Consider the following 21,830-nt stretch of genomic DNA (forward strand, 5'->3'; position numbering starts at 1 on the left):
GTTGATGATATTAACCTTGCTCACCAGGCTAGGGCAGAGTTTGTCAGGTTTCTCCACTTAGCAAATCACTAAGAATGATCCACACTCCTGGCTGGGCGTGGGCTGGGGTTAAGATCCACCTCCTGGAGGAAGGAATAGCTACATAAAGTATTTGGAATTCTTCTGTAAGTAAGATTTGTCTCTTTCCCCCCATTAATTTATTCATTCAGTCATTTATCTATATCAGTACAGACTTACGAACATTTGCTTTATACTTTAGGTTATAATACATTACTTACTTTTGGGTTGTTTCTTGTATCTTTTTGACCTACCTCATCCTTTTCTTTTCCTTACTTTCTGGCATAACAAGAAGCTTTAGACTCAGTTTGTATCCTCCCAGCTCTAGAATCAGCAGTTTCTCCAAGGAGCCCTCATTCCTCTTATTGGAGAATGGTATTAGAAACCAAGATCTGGGTCTGGGTGCGTATCTCCAATTTTACTAGTTAATGCCAACAGTTCTAAAGTGGTTTTACTAATTTAAAATTCAACTCATTATTTGTCAAATTTCCTAAAAATATTTGCTGTTTTCAGTTTACCTTTTGTGTTTGAATTCCTATGGACAAGAATTTTTAATTTCAACATAGTTAACAATGTATCTCCTGATTCTTGATCATTTCCCTTATTGTGTCCAAGCTGGTAAGTTCCTCCTTTTCTAAGGCGTAATGAATATGCTCTGCTTTCCTCCCTCTTGTCTGAAGTATTAACAATGTTCTGATTTAGGTATCTGAGATTTATTCTGAGGATACTAATTTTTGTCTGAATGGTTTACAAGTTGTCCTAATAATCTACACTGAATGCTTCCCTTCCCAATTATGATGTTTCTTCTGTCATACATTACAATCTCATGGGAATGCCTTTTTCTGAGCTATCTGCTCTGTTTCTTTGATTTGTTATGGTAATGTCATAGAGAAGGGCTGATGAGTTGTGTACGAAGCGGTAGAGGGTAAGGCTTTGGAATTGGTTTCAACTGGGGCAATTTGCTGCCCTGGGAGGATCTAGCAATGTCTGAAGACATTTTGTTTGTCACAACTGTGGGAGATTGAGGGTCCTAACGGCATATAGTGGGTGGAGGCCAGGAAGGCTGCTGAACATTCTACTATGCACTTACAGTATCCCCCAGATAAAGAATTATCTGGCAAAAAATGTTAATAGTGGTGAGGTTGAGAAACTGCTATAGGAGATTACAGTGGCCCAAGAAAGGAAATCAGACAGGAATGTATGAAAAGGGTGGGAATATCCTATTTCCTAGATAAAATGTAACTTCTCCAAGACCTTCTCATCTCTACCCTTTATGGAAAAGAATTCCTCCTTCCTTTGTGTTCTGGAAGTGCTAGAGCTCAGAGGACCGCCATTATATATTTAGAGGTCTTCCCTTTCCCCTAGCCCGGTGTTCAGCACGGGGTCAGATATCAGAGCATAGCCACAGATTTCATTAAATCTGAATTCCCAGTGTCTGGGAAAATAAAGTGAAATTAGAAGGCAGGTGGTACCTTAGTAGAAAGAGAATGAATTTTGTAGTCTGATAAGCTACTTGTCAACTCTGTAACCTGGGCAAGCTTCTTAATTTCTGAGTCCCTGTATCTGTAAAATGTGGATAAAACCAAACTTTTGGGACTAGAGAAAATTTTCATAAAGAACCTGTCACAGTAGATCCTCAACAAATATGGTAATTATTAATATGTGCTGAGTGAATAATTTATTTTGAACAAATATCTTTTCATTATTATAGGTGGTAAAATTTTACATCAATAAGTTTGCAAATTGAAGTAGATTCTCTTAGGCCATGGGTTCCCATTTTAGTTCAGAACATTTTGGAATTTATGAATGCCATCGCAGAAGAGGAGCCACACCAGACAACATCTGTTTTCCTCTTCCCAAGAATGTAAACAAAGGAAGACCACAAAATTTAAAAAAAAAAAAAATTCCTTCAAGAACAGCATAAAACCTTTGGGAAGGAAGCCAAAGTATAATGTACTCTCTGTCAGAGTTGTAGGTATCATATAGTAGAAACCCAGTAGGATTCAGAACTTACAGATCTTGGCTCAAAGTTTCACCTAGAAAGGCAGGAGGAAAATGAAGGAAGTATGGGATATGATGAGAGCCAAGGGGGGACAAAATATCAACAATTAAGGCATTGTTAAAATAGTATTATATGTATGGCACCCTGTAAATTAGGTGCATGTGTTATCTTCCAGTCCTTGTGGAGGTAGGTACTGTTATTTTTCCTGCTTACAGATATGAAAATTGAATTTTAAAATGGGTTTTACAAAAGGGTGGTCATTGGTCTGAGCTATCTCAGTGGGATTGTGGTAGCAACAGTTAGATTGCAGGGGACTGAGGAGGTATAATACATAAAGTATAGAAGACTGAGGACGTTTGACTCTGAAGATGAAGGGGATATGAAGTGAAGGAAACACTCGTAAAAGACTAAAGTGGACTTGGGCGTGTTTCAGTGCTAATGGGAAGGACTTAGAGGACAGGGAGAAGTTGAGGCTAGAGAAGTGAAGAGAGATTTCTGATGGATTAAGTCCCTTAATAATTCCTGACTCTAATGAGATTCAGGGGTGAAGGAATGAGCTATAGAAAAGGGGCTAGAGCCACCTTCTTTTGTTACAGGAAAGAAGAAAGAAAAGATAGGCTCCCATGCAGTGATAACTGTATATTACATGTCACATTTTCCCTCACCTACCGTATTTTATATGTTCTGGAGGAATTTCAGTATTCCTTTGAAGTTTCCTCAAATTTTCTCCTTTTTACTTCTTTAAAAAAAAAATTACTGGGCTTCCCTGGTGGCGCAGTGGTTGAGAGTCCGCCTGCCAATGCAGGGGACACGGGTTCGTGCCCGGTCCGGGAAGATCCCACATGCCGTGGAGCGGCTGGGCCCATGAGCCATGGCCGCTGAGCCTGCGTGTCTGGAGCCTGTGCTCCGCAACGGGAGAGGCCACAACAGTAAGAGGCCCGTGTGCCGCCAAAAAAAAAAAAAAAAATTACTATGGAACCTGTTTTGGTCAGATCCTAATCTATAATCTAGATTATTTCTGCAGTCCAGTCAAAACAAACAAAACCCTAAAACAGCCGATAGCTCACAGGTTACTGTAGGAGAAAGTCCTGATTTACTTTGTAATTTTCAGATAATTCACCTTCTGTTTAAGAAGTAAAATCTCCCTCTGTACATCTTTACTTGTCCCATCAATCTTATCCAATCCCATTGGCAAGAGTAGGGGGTGGCATATGAAAGGCTGGAAAGGAGAGGGGGTTGGAGAAAGATCTAGGTTGAGTTCTAGCTGTACCACTTACTAGCTCTGTCTCTTTAGGCAAATCACTGAAGAGGAGACGAGTAACTTGAAGATATGGTTTAAATGATTGCAGTACCCGTGCTAAATAAGAAATTGAGTAAGGCTCTTAAGATGGCTGATAAATAAGAGGAAAACAGAGGGCTCAAAAGACTAGGATTTGATAGCATTTGAAGAACAGTCACCATGGGAGTGAAGGCTTGAAACTGCTCTATTAACTGGAAGGTATTAGTTTAAGAGTTTAATTAATTTAAGGGACTCTGCAGAGTTTGGGTAGCTGCTGATGATAAAGTGTAAGTGAGAGCATCAGGGTGAAATGCTAGAGTGGAATGAGGTCATAGGGGTTGAGGTGGGGGAGAATGCTGTTTGGGAAGGGCTTTAACTTTGAGCTCACCCAGAATAATTGTGGTGTTGGGGAGTGGATGTGAAAGTAGCTTGTGAGCTAAGAATGCAGATCTTCAGGGACTAGTATGGATTTGTGACCAGAGATGACATGACAAGAGGTAAATGGTGATATATGCCAATGGTGACACATGTGCTTCAAGAGTAATGATGCGGGTACAATAACACCGTTTTATAGGCTGAGATGTATGTTGGGTGTTGGTGGGGGAGAGAGAGAATGAAGAAATTTGCCAATACTTAGTAGGAGCCTGTTCTGAGCCAGCTGATATAGGAACTCTACCTTATTTAATCCATACCACAGTCCTCTGAGATTGGTTCTGATATCCTTGCTTTGCAGAAGAGTAATGAGAGATGAATTGCCTTTCTTTATTACTTACAGCTCATAAGTGTGGGACTGGGAGTAACTCTTGGGAAGGTGGAAGAATCATAGATTGGTCTATATTAGAAGAATGTTTTTATGGTAGAAAATGTATTACAGTGGACAGGAAGTCAGTACTGAGCCTGATACAGTAGGCTTCAATACAGGTTTGTTGAATTAATATATGTTTTTAGAGGTATTTCATTTTCTAAACTTACTTTTCCATAGGCCCCATTTGTTCCACATTCTTTTGATTATTTTTTCCCCACTGAAGCTTGAATATTGATCCCTGGACAAGATGACAGATTTGTCATCTTCCTCCTTCTTTTCTGATTTGGGGCCGCTACTGTATTTGGAGGAGCTAAACAAAGAGGAATTAAATAGATTCAAGTCACTCCTAAAGAATGAGACCACGGGACCTGGATCCTGCAGGATACCCTGGTCTGAAGTGAAGAAGGCCAAGCGGGAGGATTTGGCTAACTTGATGAACAAGTACCATCCAGGAGAGCAGGCCTGGGGGGTGGCTCTCAAAATCTTTGGCAAGATGAACCTGAAGGATCTGTGTGAGAGAGCAAACGCAGAGATCAACTGTGAGTGATGCTGGACACACTTCTACAGGTGGAAAGAAGGAAGTGGTTCCTGGAGCCCATTGGTTCTATGAGAGGGACTTGGGGATTAAACCATTCTGTGAGACACAGGCTCCATGGTACTCAAGTACGTTGGATTGTTTGAGGAACACTAAACAGGCTGGAGTGTTCTGAGTACTGTTATTCAGCCTGGCTCCTTAATTGGGGGTAATTCATCCATCTTGTACCAATTAGAATGATTAAAGGAATTGAGTGAAAAGAATTGCCCCATCTAGTGCTCCTTTGCCTAAACTACAAATAAAGTCATAGGTTGGCCTAAATTTTGAGGACACTCAAATATGACCTTAAATCTTTGCTGAAATATGAGGAATGGGCAAAAAATTATTAAAGGACATAAGGCAAAACAGTAGTTTTAGTCATTCCCAGGCGTGAAATTCTGTAGACATCTAAAATTCCTCCTTCGTATACAAGGCTTTAGAGCTCCAAAATGTATATCCATTCTTTCTTTTTTTTTTTTTTTTTTTGCAGTACGCGGGCCTCTCACTGTTGTGGCCTCTCCCGTTGCAGAGCACAGACTCTGGACGCGCAGGCCCAGCAGCCATGGCTCATGGGCCCAGCCGCTCCGCGGCATGTGGGATCTTCCCGGACCGGGGCACAAACCCGTGTGCCCTGCATCGGCAGGCGGACTCTCAACCACTGCGCCACCAGGGAAGCCCCATTATTTCTTTTGAGCCTCACCATATCCTTGTGAGGTCAGTACAGTCGAGGAAACTTAGGCTTAGACTAGACTACTTGCCTTAGAGTTACAGGGTGGGAAGCGTGGCAAGAGGTATCATGCTTCAGTGTTGTTCACACCACATCACTTCACCCTCAGCTGAGCTGGTGGAGTCTGAGGCCTTGTTGGCTCTAGTTTCTTAAACCCAGATGATCATAGAATTGGACACTGAGGAAAATTCTGGCCCCTGTTCTGGCCATCACTAAATTCTCCTTGTTTTTGGTAAATCTCACGATCCTTTTGGAACCTGTTGCAGGGACAGCCCAGACTGAGACCAGAGGACACTGGGGCCAGAGAGGTACAAGGTGATCAGGAAGCAGTGCTGGGTAAGTAGATGGACTTTTTGTCAGATTTGGGAGGTTTGTGCTTTTGAAGCATCATGGGAGAAAGTTATCTCCCAGGGGACCTTTGTTCAATCCTTGTTAACTTCTTGCAATATCCTACCTGTTCTGTGATTATTGTTCAAAAAGAGTTGACAAAACTGGCTCTCTGGACAAAGTCAGAAACAGAACCATGTTAATTCAGAGCCTCAAAAGAGCAGTATTTGGAAATGGCCAGTCAAAAATTGACAGTCTGATGAACAAAGGTATCTTGATATCTTGTTTTATAGACTGAAGAGTCCCTGAGCTGACAGGGATTATTTGGCTTTTTGTGTCTTCTCTCTTCCATTAGAAATGATGCTGTAGGGACTTCCCTGGTAGTCCAGTGGTTAAGACTTTGCCTTCCAATACAGCAGGTATGGGTCTGATCGCTGGTGGGGGAGCTAAGATCCCACATGCCTTGGGGACAAAAAACCCAAAACATAACACAGAAGCAATACTGTAACAAATTCAGTAAAGACTTTAAAAATGGTCCACATCAAAAGAAAAATGTTTATATAAGCAGCTCATGCAGCTCAATATTAAAAAAACAACCCAATCAAAAAATGGGCAGAAGACCTAAATAGACATTTCTCCAAAGAAGACATACAGATGGCCAAGAAGCACGTGAAAAGCTGCTCAGCATCATTAATTATTAGAGCAAATCAAATCAAATCAGATCAAATTAATGCAAATCAAAACTACAGTGAGGTATTACCTCATACCAGTTAGAATGGGCATTATCAGAAAATCTACAAACAACAAATGCTGGAGAGGGTGTGGAGAAAAGGGAACCCTCTTGCACTGTTGGTGGGAATGTAAATTGATACAGCCACTATGGAGAACAGTATGGAGGTTCCTTAACAAACTAAAAATAGAATTACCATATGACCAAGCAATCCCACTGCTGGGCATATACCCAGAGAAAACCATAATTCAAAAAGAGTCATGCACCCCAGTGTTCATTGCAGCACTATTAACAATAGCCAGGTCATGGAAGCAACCTAAATGCCCATCAACAGACAAATGGATAAAGAAGATGTGGTACATATATACAATGGAATATTACTCAGCCATAAAAAGGAACAAAATTGGGTCACTTGTAAAGATGTGGATGGATCTAGAGACTATCGTACAGAGTGAAGTAAGTCAGAAAGAGAAAAACAAATATCGTATATTAACACATATATGTGGAATCTAGAAAAATGGCACAGATGAACCAGTTTGCAAGGCAGAAATAGAGACACAGATGTAGAGAACAAACATATGGACACCAAGGGGGGAAAGTGGCAGGGGGTGGTCGTGGTGGTATGATGAATTGGGCTATTGGGATTGACATGTATACACTGATGTGTATAAAATAGATAACTAATAAGAACCTGCTGTGTAAAAAATAAATTAATTAAAATTTTTTTAAAAAGAAATGATGCTGTAATTGAGTTCCAGGATGGTGACAACTAGTCTGTGTAAAATGTTATTTCTAGGACCAGGTTTTCTCAGTCTTAGTTCAATACCATTTCCAGTCCCCCTACTTTGTTTTGAATTCTATATGGCTGAATTCTAGGTTATATAAATTGAATTATAATACAAAGAAAACTGGACCAGCTTAGCTCAGCTATGCTGCTTTCTAATGGGCTACATTATTTCATTCAAGAAATAATTGAGAACCTATTTTATTCTAAGCACTAATAAATAAAAATGTCTTATTGTATTAAATGATTTTGAAGATAAGTTCCTGCTTGGACCTTAATTTCTGATACAATATAAGGAAGCTTATTTTTGTGGTATAACTGACCATAAATTTAGGAAACCAAGGTTCTACCTCCATAGAAATTTACTTTGGAAAATTTGGAAGATAGATAAAAGTATAATGAAGATAGTAAAGATCATCCTTATAATCCCAATTTTTTAAAAGTACAGCACTGTATGATATTATACCATAAAAAGAAAGAGTATCTGACTTCTAATACCATACCTTCCCCTGGGGGAGAACTAAGCATAATTTAGTGGGATATGAACTTTGTTAGATGTTTGCACTGAATGCCCTAGTAGAACAAAGAAAAGAATTATATGCTTTAAAAACTAAAGTAATTCCAGCTTGAGATATGTGCTGTGAATGGAAAATATACTGTGTTCTGAGAATGTACAAAAGAGAGAACTATCTATCTTTGGAGTTCAGAGAAGTCTTCCCAGAGATAGTGACATTTAAATTGAGCTCTAAAGAAGGAATCAGACTGAACTAGGGAAAGATGTAACTATATTTTCATTCTACTTGGACACTTGGGAATTTCTTTTCTTTTCTTTAAAATATTCTTCAGGCTATGCTTCAATGTTCATTTCTTTCTTTCTTTTTCTTTTTTAGTTTGTACCTCTCCCTCACCTATTTCTAAATTCCTCCCATCTCCCACCCCTCTGGCAACCACCTGTTTTTCTCTGTATCTATGACTCTGTTTCTGTTTCATTATGTTTTTTAGATACTACATATAAGTGAACTTGTACAGTATTTGTCTTTCTCTGTCTGACTTACTTCACTTAGCATAACACCCTCTAGGTCCACCCATGTTGTCACAAATGGCAAGATTTCATTCCTTTTTATGGCTAATATTCCATTGTGTATATATACCACAGTTTCTTTATCTGTTCATCTGTTGAAGGGCACTTAGGTTGCTTCCATATCTTGGCTGTTGTAAATAATGCTACAATAAACATAAGGGTGCATATATCTTTTTGAATTAGTGTTTTCATTTTCTTTGGCTAAATACCCAGGAGTAGAATTACTGTATCATGTGGTAGTTCTGTTTTCAATTTTTTGAGGAACCTTCTTACTGTTTTCCATACTGGCTGTACCAACTTACATTCCCACCAACAGTGCCTGAGGGTTCCATTTTCTCCATATCCTCGCCAACACCTGTTATTTGTTGTCTTTTTGATAATAGCCATTGTGACAGATGTGGGGTGATATCTTATTGTGATTTTGATTTGTATTTTTCTGATGATTAGTGATGTTGAGAATCTTTTCATATGCTGTTGCCCATCTGAAGTCATCTTTGAAAAAATGTCTATTCAGGTCCTCTGCCCATTTTTCAATAGGTTTTTTTTAAAAAATAAATTTATTTATTTTGCTAAATCAGGTCTTTGTTGCTGCACGTGGGCTTTTCTCTAGTTGTGGCGAGAGGGGCTACTCTTCGTCGCAGTGCACGGGCTTCTCATTAGGTGGCTTCTCTTGTTGCAGAGCATGGGCTCTAGGCGCACGGGCTTCAGTACTTGTGGCACTTGGGCTCAGTAGTTGTGGCTCGTGGGCTCTAGAGCACAGGCTCAGTAGTTGCGGCGCACGGGCTTAGTTGCTCCGCAGCATGTGGGATCTTCCCGGACCAGGGCTCGAACCCATGTCCCCTGAATTGGCAGGCGGATTCTTAACCACTGTGCCACCAGGGCTTTTTTTTAATGTTGTGTTGTATGAGCTCTTTGTGTAGTTTGGCTATTAACACATTAATGGATATAGTATTTGCAAATATCTTCTCCCATTCAGTAGATGGCCTTTTTGTTTTGTTGATAGTTTCACTGTGCAAAAGCTTTTTATTTATTTATTTATTTATTTATTGAAGTATAGTTGATGTACAATATTATATAAGTCACAGGTGTACGATATAAGAATAATAATTTTTAAAAGTCCATTTATTGTTATAAAATATTGGCTATATTCCCCGTGTTGTACAATATATCCGTGTAGCTTATTTTGTATGTAATAGTTTGTACCTCTTAATCCCATACCCCTATAGTTCCCCTCCCCCCAAACTGGTAACCATTAGTTTGTTCTCTGTATCTGTCAGTCTGCTTCTTTTTTGTTATATTCATTAGTTTGTTGCATTTTTTTAGATTCCACATATAAGTGATATTATATCTTTCTCTTTGTGACTTATTTCGCTTAGCATAATACCCTCAAATGCAAAAGCTTTTTTAAAAAAAAAGCTTTTTAGTTCGATGTAGTCCTATTGTTTACTTTTGCTTTCATTTCCTTTGCCTGAGGAGGCATATCCAAAATAATATTGCTAAGACCAGTGTCAAAGAGCATACTGCCTATGTTTTCTTCCAGAAGTTGTATGGTTTTAGGTCTTAACACTTAAGTCTTTTTAAAAAAATTTTTATTGGAGTATAGTTGATTTAAAATGTTGTGTTTCTACTGTACAGCAAAGTGATTCAGTTATACATATACATATATCCACTCTTTTTTAGATTCTTTTCCCATATAGGTTGAGTTCCCTGTGCTCTACAGTAGGTCCTTATTAGTTTTCTATTTTATATACAGTAGTGTGTATATGTCAATCCCAATCTTCCAATTTATCCCTCCCCCACCCTTTCCCCCCTGGTAACCATAAGTTTGTTTTCTACATCTGTGACTCTATTTCTGTTTTATAAATAAGTTCATCTGTACCATTTTTATAGATTCCACATTTAAGCGATATCATATAATATTTGTTTTTCTGTATCTGACTTACTTCACTCAGTATGGCAATCCCTAGGTTCATCCGTGTTGCTGCAAATGACATTGTTTCATTCTTTCTTATGGCTGAGTAATATTCCATTGTATATATGTACCACACCTTCTTTATCCATTCCTTTGTCGATGGACATTTAGGTTGCTTGCATTGCATTTAAGTCTTTAATCCATTTTGAGTTTATTTTTGTATATGGTGTGACAAAGTAGTCTTTTGCATGTCAGCTGTCTACTTTTACCAACACAATTTATTGAATAGGCTCTCTTTTCTCAATTATATATTCATATTTCCTTTGTTGTAGATTAATTGACCATATAAGTATGGGTTCATTTCTGGGCTCTCTTTTCTGTTCCATTGTTCTGTGTGTCTGTTTCTGTGTTAGTACCATACTGTTTTGATTACTGTAGTATAGTCTTAAGTCAGGGATTATGATACCTCCAGCTTTGTTTTTCTTTTTCAAGATTGTTTTTGCTATTTGGGGTCATTTGTGTTTCCATACAAATTTTAGATTGTTCTGGTTCAGTGAAAAATGCCCTTGGTATTTTGATTGGGATTGCATTGAATCCGTAGGTTGCCTTGGGTAGTATGGTCACCTCCACTTTCTGGAGAGTTTTTTTCCTAAATGGATGTGAATTTTGTCAGAAGCTTTTTTGGCATCTATTGAAGTGATCGTATGATTTTTATTATTTAATTTGTTAATGTGGTGAATCACATTGATTGATTTCCAGATACTGAAATCTCCTTGGGGATAAATTCCACTTGATCATGGTGTATGATCCTTTTAATGTATTGTTGAATTTGGATTGCTAGTGTTTTGTTGAGGATTTTTGTGTCTGTGTTCATCAGTGATATTGGCCTGTAATTCTCTTTTTTTGTGATATCTTTGTCTGGTTCTGGTGAGAGGGTGATTGTGGCCTCATAGAATGAGTTTGGGAGTATTCCTTCCTCTGCAATTTTTTGGAATAGTTTCAGAAGGATAGGTGTTAACTCTTTTCTAAATGTTTGATAGAATTCTCCTATGAAGCTATCTGGTCCTGAACTTCTGTTTGTTGGGAGTTTTTTATCACAGTTTCAATTTCAGTACTTGTGTTTGGTCTGTTCATATTTTCTATTTATTCCTGGTTCAGTCTTGGGAGATTGTACCTTTCTAAGAATTTGTCCATTTCTTCCAGATTGTCCATTTCATTGGCATATAGTTGCTCGTGGTAGTCTCTTATTCTTTGTATTTCTGCAGTGTCCATTGTTAACTTCTCCTTTTTCATTTCTAATTTTATTGATTTGAGCCCTCTCCCTGTTTTTTTTGATGAGTCTGGCTAAAAGTTTATCAATTTTGTTTATCTTTTCAAAGAACCAGCTTTTAGTTTCATTGATCTTTGCTATTGTTTTCTTCATTTCTATTTCATTTATTTCTGCTCTGATCTTTATGATTTCTTTCCTTCTACTAACTTTGGGTTTTGTTTGTTCTTCTTTCTCTAGTTGCTTTAGGTGTAAGGTTAGGTTGTTTATTTGTGATTTTTCTTATTTCCTGAGTTAAGACTGTATTGCTAGAAACTTCCCTCTTAGAACTGCTTTTGCTGCATCCCATAGGTTTTAGATCATCGTGGTTTCATTTTCGTTTGTCTCTAGGTATTTTTTTATTTCCCCTTTGATTTCTTCATTGACCCATTAGTTGTTTAGTAGCATATTGTTTAGCCTCCATGTGTATGTGTTTTTTAGTTTTTTTCTTGTAGTTGTTTCTGTGTCTGTTTCTGTATATTAGGTAGGTCAGTTGTGCTTCCTAATCTTGGGGAAGTGGCTTATTTAGGAGCTGACCTGAGGCCCAGTAGCACACTTCCCTCTGGTCAACAGAGTTATATGCTCTAGTGGTGACTCCTGTCTGGGCTGCATGGGCCCTTCTGTTGTGGCAGGGCTACAACAGGCCACATGCCTACTGTGGGCACACAGGTAGGCATGGCTGGCCCCTGGCCTGGTTGCTAGGCCCTGCCTAGTGCAGAGGCTGCTGGCTGCTGGTGGAGCTGGTCCTGGAGCAGCTGGCTGCATGGCCTGGGGGGTCCCTGTCCTGGTGCTGTCCGGCTGGTGAGTGGGGCTGGGCCATGGGTGGCCGGCTGCAGGCCCAGGGTTCCCAGAGCTGGTGTTGACCTGCTATTGGGTGGGGTTGGGGCGTGGTGTGACTGGCTGCACGGTCTGGGCTGACCTGTTGGTTGGTGGGGCCGGATCACAAGGTGGCCGGCTTTGGGAGTACAGGGGTGCCAGGACTGGACCAGTCTGTCCTGGCACCCCTGGGTGGAGCCAGGTCCAGAGGTGACTGGCTGTGGCACTCTGAGGGGTTCCAGGGCTAGTAATGACCCACTAATGGGCAGAGCCAGGTTTGGGGTGGTAGATGAGGGAGGTTCTGGGGCCAGTGCTGACCCACTGGTGGTTGACGCTGGATTCCAGGGATGCTGGCTGAGGGGCCTAAGATATCTTGGAGCTGGTGTGTCCACCCGCTGGTAGGCAGGGTCCAGGGACTGGTGTCTGCCCACTGGTGGGGGTCTGGGGGATGGGTCCTGGGCCAGCTGGGATGCTCAGGGGGGCCTACGGCTTCTATTGGCTTGCTGGTGGGTGAAGCTGTGTCCCTACGTGGTTGCTGCTTGGTCTGGGGTGCCCCAGGACTGGTGCCAACCAGCTGGTGGGCAGGGCTGGGTCCTGGTGCTAATGAGCTAGGGGAAGGACTCCAAAATGGCTCTTGGCAGCACCAGTGTCCTCGTGGTAGAAGGAACTCCCCAAACAGCTGCCATCAGTGTCTGTGTCCCATGGGTGAGTCCCAGTTGCCTCCTGCCTCTCTGGGAGGCTTTCCAAGATCAGATACTAGGTCTTACCCGAGCTCCTTTCAAATCACTGCTTTTACTCTGGGTCTCAACATGTGAGATTTTGTATGTGCCCTTTAAGAGCAGAGTCGTGTTTCCTACAGCCCTCTGGCTCTCCTGAAAGTAAGCCCTGCTGCCTTCGAAGCCAAACGTTCTGTGGGCTCATCTTCCCAGTGCAGGACCCCAAGGGTGCGAAGCTCGATGTGGGGCTTAGCCGTCTTGCTCCTTGGGGAGAATGTCTGCAACTGTTCATGTCCACTAATGGTTTATCTGTATAAAGCGGATGATTTTGATCTGTAGATTCAGATCTGTGTTCAGTTCCTATCTGGGTATTATTGTTAATTGTTGCCTGTGTTCTCCTTTTATCTGGATGATGGCTCTGTTCTCCACATACATCCTCTTTTTTCTCTGTAGAATAGAAGTACAGGGAAGAGAAAAAGTATTTCTGGAACGAATCTAATTTTTATTTTCCATCATTAATTTCTGCATTGTGGGTTCTGTTTTTTCAGTTTATAATGTGGGTTTTAAATCTACAAGAATATTTTTGTTTTATTTACATTCTTTTCTCATTTAAACCAGCTGTACTTTGATTTCAGCATGTGTCACTTCCTGGTCCTACTCTAAGTGCAATATTCTTAAGATTGAAAATCATAGAATTAATTCTGATCATGTGTATCTTCTGGCTCCCTTCTAACTGATTTAGGTGACGGAGCAGAATACAGAGTTCAAATAAGGGAAACATTTTGCATCATGTTAGATAAGAACCATTTGCTTGGAGAATCTGAAAACTTCTGTCATGAAATTGCTCAGGAAGGCCGAGAACTGTTGGAACGTTTGTTTGATGAGGATGTCAGAACAGGTGAGCAGCCTGTTCTGCTGATCCTTCAGGGGGCTGCGGGAGTTGGGAAGACAACCTTGGTGAGAATGGTGATGTTAGACTGGGCACAGGGCAGCCCCTACCAGCAGAAATTCACCTATGTTTTTTATCTCAATGCAAGAGAAATGAACCAGTTGAGAGAGAGAAGCTTTGCTCAAATGATATCAAAGGACTGGCCCTGCACAGAAGGCCCCATTGAAAGGATTCTGTCCCAGCCGAGTAGTCTCCTTTTTATTACTGATAGTTTTGATGAACTGAACTTTGCCTTTGAGGAACCTGAGTGTGTGCTGTGTACAGACTGGACCCAGGTACACCCCATGTCCTTCCTCATGAGTAGTTTGCTGAGAAAAGTGAAGCTCCCTGAGTCGTCCTTATTGGTGACGACAAAACTCACAGCTTGTAAAAAAACATAGGTAAAAAACATAGGTAAATTTCTGCTGGTACGGGTTGCCCTACCTCAGGGTTGCCACACCTCAGATCATCAAACATTAGATTCTCATAAGGACCTTGAAATCTAGGTGCCTCGCATGTGCAGTTCACAGTAGGGTTTGCGCTCCCATGAGAATCTAATGCCGCAGCTGATCTGACAGGAGGCGGAGCTCAGGTGGTAATGCGAGCAATGGGGAGCGGCTGTAAATATAGCTGAAGTTTTGCTCGCTTGCCCACCTGCCGCTCACCTCCTGCTCTGCATCCCGGTTCCTAACAGGCCACGGACCAGTACCAGTCCATGGCCCAGGGGTTGGGGACCCCTGGTTTAAATGTTTAAGCCCTAACTTTTTAAACATAAATAACATGGGATATAAGACAATACATTGATTTTGCTATTTTAATTTGAATAGTATGAAGAAAAAATGGTAACAGATTGTTGTAAGAATGTAATTTATTTTCTCTCTTTGAAGTTTAATTTCTTTAGATGTCTTTAGATAAACACAAATTACTAATTTTTTTTTTTTTTTTTGCGATGTGCGGGCCTCTCACTGCTGTGGCCTCTCCCGTTGCGGAGCACAGGCTCCGGATGCGCAGGCTCAGTGGCCATGGCTCACGGGCCCAGCCGCTCCGCGGCATGTGGGATCTTCCTGGACCGGGGCACGAACCCATGTCCCCTGCATTGGCAGGTGGACTCTCAGCCACTGTGCCACCAGGGAAGCCCCAAATTACTAATTTTTAAAATATTACATTATTCCAAGTTTCTAAAATCAATTAGTAAGTTTAGAAAATATATTCAAGTTAACATTAAGGAGAGTATAGCCGCTGTTAGTAACTAAGAATTTAGCAAAACAGTATTATATCTCAAGCTTGACCCAGATAGTATAGTGTTTGTAATATTGTCTCATTCCAAGATTTATGAGATCCTAATTTATGAAGATGTTAGTTATTTATTTAACTCATTTAAATTATACACCCAGATTTATATTTATATTCTTTTAAATATTAACATAATTATAAAGCAGAAACTAACACACCATTGTAAAGCAATTATACTCCATTAAAGATGTTTTTAAAAAAATAAACAATAAATATTAACATAAGTAATGATTATTTGACCTATAAGGGAACTGTAAGAGATTTAGGAAATTCTTTAGTTTAGACTTACTGTTAAAGAAATGCAAAGCCTTATGTGATCTAAGAAAACGTGTGCATTTTTATTTCTCACTTTAGTAGAATCAGGGAGAAGTCCCATAGCCATTTTAGGTCTCAAATTTTAGACCACATTGATTTATCTAATGATTTACTTTGCTTTAGAACAGGCCCAGGAAGCCTGTCTTATTAACGTAAAAGCTCTTTCTCTTGTGAGCACCATTCCTCTGGCACCTGTGGTGCATTCGGCCCATACGTGGGCAACACATAACTTCTGCAACCACACTGCTTTAGCAACAACTCCATTCTGCCATATCTCAATGTCTAGTTCATATCAGAAAAATAATCTCACACTCAACAACAAGAAATTCTTGGGCAACCTGAAAATTAAGCAGCAGGCATTTTTAGAAAAGAAAAATATATTCAGACAGCTGTTCTGAATATAATAAGAACAATAAAATCAATCAATAAGAACAACAAAAAAATAATAATTATAATGTGTTTACTTTGAAGGGGCTTTGGAAATTTTCAGCCCAGGGCCTCGTTTTAGTAGCAATATTAAGAGATTATAGGGCTGGTTCTCCAATAGGACCCAAAAGTAAGTTAATGTATCTCCTCCGTTTCGCGGGTTCATATTTAGGGATAAGTATGGAGCCACAAACCTCAGCTCTCATCTTCCCTTTTGACTGAGTCACTGGTGATTGATGTTACATATTAATATAAACGAGACAGGACCTTCAAACTCTAGGAAAAGAAGAATTCTATATATTTTTTATTACCTTAATGCATGTGAGAGGAGAGTACTGATGATCTTTTTTTCTGCTTTAACAAAATTCTTTCAATATTTGTAACATGTAGGAATTCCAAAATATCAATTTGAATATTGCAAGAGAGACACATTTTTATATAAGACAATCAAAATTACAGACTTAAAAGCACTTAAGGGTTGTTTTCACAAGGCATAGCAACAATTTCTAAGGTCCAGGTATCTTGTAAGATTCCCTTGTTATGATAAAACAATAAAGCACAGCAAAAATGTTCTTACAAAATATTTTCTGACGTGTAATACCATCTGCTTTTCTTTGCAGATGCAAGGGAAAGAGGGAACATTTTCTTTTCATGAGGCTGAGATTTCATTCATAAAGCATCAGGAGGTCCATAGCTGAAGTTCTGTTAATTGGCACAAAGAAAAGAAGAGAGTTTGAGAAGCTCAAACTTATACTATGGAAAGGATAAGAGCAAAATAGATTATGAACAAAGGGACTCGGGGGCATGTACTGTTTATATCTCCAGTTAGAAGCATTTTTTAATGTTTTCAGTACCACTTCTATTTCTTGATTCACAAATGAGCTACATTTTGTTTCATTTTTGTTTTGTGTCCAGGTATGTTGGAACATTTGCAAGTTATAGTGCCTGTTTTTAATTGATGATTATTAGTTATTACTCTTCAGGGTTCCCCCCCCCAAATATATCTTGATCAAATTCAAAAGGATTAGAGCATTTAAAATACCCTTATGTAAGGCAGTATATTTAGTATACCTCGATCATACAATTTCCAGTATGTTCATTTAATCTAGGATTACAGGGGCTAAATATTTTACCCTTTGAACTCTTTCAAAACTTTTCTGACTTTTTATCATGGCAACACATGAATACAATTATTTAGACTCAATTCTGTACACTTAATTTTTAATCAATGTATACTGCTAGTTTTTGGTTTTGTTTTCTTAAACTCACCTTTCCCACTGTATAAAATCTTAGTTTTGATTCATTGCATGATTGGGTGGTACAATTTTAAACTAACGTTTTCATGCAATGTGTGTGAATGATACATTTTATGACTTCCTTTATGTCCTTTGACTGTCTTCACAGATGAATGACGTGTATCTTGGTCTTAGGCCTCCACTGTGTTCTTCACACTTTGACTTTGTTACATTACTTTTTTCTAGTGTTCTAAAGAGAAGTCTAAGGATAACCTGACACTTCAACCCCTTAACTCCCTCCCACCTTCCCAGACTTTCTCACTAGTGTTCTCAGGATTTTTTAAAATTACTTTTACATTTTATTACTTTTGATCTGTGGGAAACCTTTCTTTATTCCCCTCAGAAATGATTTCTTTAAATTGGTTTTTTAAAATGATGTCAGGGCTCACTCTGTTGCACGTGCTGTCTCTGTCTCTCTTTTTTAAGAGCATCTAATAGTCATTAGTTGTAGCTCTGTTCCTATATAACTTACTTATTTTTTGTCCTCTAAATCTTTTCCCCCTTCCTTCTTGGGGAGTTTCGCATATTTATTTATATTGATTTTGCTTTTCATTTCTTCAAATTCAGATTTCAGTTCTCCATTGTTTTTTTTGTTTTGTTTTGACTCTTTTTTTTTTTTTTTTTTTTTTGAGGCATGCGGGATCTTAGTTCCCCAACCAGGAATCGAACCTGTGCCCCTTGCGGTGGAAGCGTGGAGTCCTAACCAGTTGACCTCTAGGGAATTCCCCTGATCTCCACTTCTGATGTGGTATTCTTGTTTCACAGAGTCTTCCTATACATTTAAAATGTAAAGGAAGCCTTTCTAAGCACTTTCTTCTGTTTCCTAGTTTTCTGGGTTTTATACATGTGCTTATTTTCTGTCCCTTAGTGTAATGTTTTCTTTCTGTTAAGCTTTAATATTTTATCCACAGGTCCCATAATATTGGAGTCTCTTTTCTGTCTAGAAGAGCTCTATCCAAACATAGTTTATAAGATTTCCCTTGTTTCCCTAATTGCCTACCTGGCTGCTGATATAAACCCTTTTGTATTAATCTGCTCAGGCTCCCATAACAGAATACCCAAAATAGCACAGACTTAAACAATATAAATTTATTTCTCACAGTTCTGGAAGCTGGAAGGTCAAGATCAGGGTGCTGGCAGGGTTGGTTTCTGGTGAGGCCTCTCTCCCTGACTTGTAGATGGCTACCTTCTCATTGTGTCCTCACATGGCCTTTTTGTGCGTGTGCTCACTCCTGGTGTCTCTTCCTCCCCTTATGGGGACATCAGTCCTATTGGATTAGGGGTCCACTCTTACAACCTCATTAACCTTAACTACCTCCTTAGAGGCCCTGTCTCTAAATACTGTCACATTGGGCTGGGGGTAGGGCTTCAACATACAAATTTGGGGAACAATTCAGTCCATAACAACTTTTCAAAGCAAGGTGAGGTTTTCAGCCTTGAGCCATGTTCTAGGTCACCCACTGAGGTCTAATTCTGGACTGAGGAGGGAGTTTCTCCTGTTCCTACTTCTCTATACCCTGATTTTGATGTAGAGAACCAATTCTCAAGGGACTCAAGTTGATAAGTCCTTGATTAATGGGAGTAAATGGAACAATTCCAAGTTCCAGGAATGCTGCTGCCTGACTCTTCTTACCAATAGCTGATATTAGTCCCAGCCATGGTCAAACGCCAAGTCGTCTCTAAATATGGGTCTCTGAAAATAGGGGCTCTGCATGTGCTTCTTATTTTCTTCTTCTGTTTCCCTTCCTCTTTTACTTTATTTTTAGAAACCATTTTATTTTATTTCTGATTTCCTTCTCGTTTTCACTGTTAAGGACAGGGTTCCTCAGAAAACATGGGTTGGCTCCCATGAAGAAATGAGCTCCTGGCAGACAGTTTTGTGGTTGTCACAGCTTTTACGTCTGATTTCCTGCCCACCTCTATTCTGTTTCAGAAGTCAAAGAATGCAAGGATACAGCCATCCTCCAGTCCACCTTCTTCCAAGTTGTAGTTAAAGGAAATTTCTCCCAGATTAAAAAAGATTATAATGTGAAGATATTTTTAAATGCTTGCATACATATTTCGTGGGGGAGCTGGGGAGGTGGGGTTGGAAGAGACAAGCTTCCTCCCCTCCCCTCCCTAACTCTCTATCAGAGCCCTGTGCTTTAGTTAAATCATTCTCATTCTGTGTAGGGGAGCTGGATTTTCAGAACAAATCCCAAAGACTGGGAAACCACACCCTCTGGCTGGGTGAGTGGGGGTTATAATTATTCTCTGAGGAGTGGTCATTTCTATTTTCCTGTATTGTTTTCCAGCTTGGAATCAATCCAGCGACCTAACTGCGGTTTGTTGCCGAAATATCTCTAAGGCTCTCATCAGAAACCAAAGCTTGTTATCTCTGAATCCATCAACGAATAATCTCTTGGATGACAGAGTGAAGATGTCGTGTGAGGCCTTAATGCATCCAACGTGTAACCTAGAGAGATTATCGTGAGTCTTTCTGTACTATTTTCTATAGATTCATTTTGTTCAGTCTTGCGTAGCTTAATTATGACCTGAATGGGGAAACTGCTTGGGTCCTGACATTAATTGGCTCATTCATCAATCCTGCAAGACCTCCTCCTTTTCTTTTTCTACCTCCCTTCCTCTTTCACTTGACTTGTAGACATCTCTTTATGATGGACATCTTATTTTCATTGTTTTCGAGGCTTATCCTCTCTCCTCCTATGTTTTGTTTCATCATACCCTGTCCATAGCTGCAATGGAATTCATGATTTAAGTAGGTTTGATGAGGTTGCTTCTATAGTAGAGATGTAGGGGTTGTGAGTACCAGCAAACTCCTGTGAAGGAGAAGAGGATGCACTTTGGGAATTGACTGATCCCTCCCCATCTGTCTTTCTCCTTCAGCTTAGAAAGCTGTGGGCTCACGGAAGCTGGTTGTGAGGATCTCTCTTTGGCTCTCATCAGCAATAAAAGGCTGACACGTTTATGCTTGGTGGACAGTGTCTTGGGAGATAGTGGAGTAAAGCTTATGAGTGATGCCTTGAAACATGCAGAGTGCACTCTACAGAGCCTTGTGTGAGTGTCTGCTAGTTGTCATCCTTCCAATATAATACACATTTTGAAATATATTTAAGCTGGGAAAATATTATGGACCTATTGTGTCCCTTGCTTTTTCCCTAGAATCTTTAATGATAATGAAGATGATGAGGGTGATGATATTAATAATCGCCATTTATTTTGTCCTGACTTTGTGCTGGGCCCTGCGCAAAATTTGTTTAGCCTGAACGGAAGTACCTATTGGTGTCAGATTGGCCACCTGAGTTCTAAGTGCCTCACTGAACAGGTAAGGAGTGTGAGGCGTAGAAAGATTATGCAGCTTTCATAATGCTTACAAGAAAATGATGGATTTAGGACTGAAGTCCACCCATCCAACTCTATATTCTGGGCTCCAAACAGGTAAATATATATCAATATGATTAAACAAAAACCATTGAATGCGTTACGTGGTATGGCTGGATCACGGTGTGATTATACTGTTCGTTGCTGTCACGTAACTTCCTAGACGTGGAATTGACGAGTCAGAATTTTTTATTTTGTCAGATATGTTTAAACTGCCTCCAGACAGATTGTGTACATTCCCTCAGCGGTTTAGGGGCTTACATTTTTAATATCTTCACTTTGTATCTATAAGCTTCTTTATCAATACTAATTAGATAGTTGAAAATAACTCTAAAAATGATTTAATGTTGAATATCTTTTCGAATGTTTTTGGCCTCTAGTATTCAAGGAATTGCCTCTTCATAAGGCTCAGTTTTCTCCTGGATGTTTTCTGTTATATATGTTATGGTATTAATATCACATATACATTGTTACTATTATTTTTTATATATCGTAAATAACTTACCTAGCATGTTGCTGTATTTCTAACTTTCTTTATGGTCATTTTAGGATATAGATGTTTACAACTTTTGTGTAGTCAAATTATGACTCCTCATGACTTCTAGGAGTTTTTTCATAATTGGAAATACCTTTTTTAAAAAAAACCCACTTATATCATCTTTTGCATATTCTTTATGACAATTTTTAACATTTAAATTTTAAATTATTCCAAATTTATTTCGTTATAAGGCTTAAACTTACTTTCCCCTGTATATTAGATCTGTTGTCCCCAAATCATTTATGGCATAATGTATCTTTTCCCTTCTGATTGGAAATGCCACTTTTATTATGTACGGAAAGTCCTTAGTTAGTTATGATTACCGTCTTTCTACTCCATTTGCCTGCTCCTGTGCTCCGTAGAGCTACTTCTGCAGTAGGATACTATATTTATGTACAGTGTAAGGAAGTTAACATATTATTTATAGTAAGAAAAATTCTGAAGAACAAGAACCCAGTTTGTAGCCCAGTTTGGCGCAAACCTAAGGATCCCAAGTGAGACAGCCAAAGAGGCAATGGGGGAAGAGGGCATTTCATTG

The 21,830-nt window shown here is 39.5% G+C and overlaps 1 protein-coding gene across 1 annotated transcript in view; it reads left to right on the top strand.

Annotated features, from left to right (window-relative positions):
- Positions 1–4,390: 4,390 nt before the first annotated feature.
- Positions 4,391–21,830, top strand: part of NLRP14 (NLR family pyrin domain containing 14) — a gene marked incomplete at both ends in the record, with an annotated part of 19,865 nt that continues 2,425 nt past the window's right edge. Inside the window, 7 exon segments of the mRNA XM_082660088.1 lie at positions 4,391–4,682; positions 5,711–5,720; positions 5,722–5,780; positions 13,859–14,434; positions 19,668–19,842; positions 20,260–20,430; positions 20,536–20,698. Of these exon segments, the coding sequence (XP_082516214.1) occupies positions 4,391–4,682; positions 5,711–5,720; positions 5,722–5,780; positions 13,859–14,434; positions 19,668–19,842; positions 20,260–20,430; positions 20,536–20,698 (1,446 nt within the window).

The sequence above is a fragment of the Grampus griseus genome (genome assembly GCF_964374135.1).
Source record: "Grampus griseus genome assembly, chromosome: 8".
In the NCBI taxonomy this organism is placed as follows: Eukaryota; Metazoa; Chordata; class Mammalia; order Artiodactyla; family Delphinidae; genus Grampus; species Grampus griseus.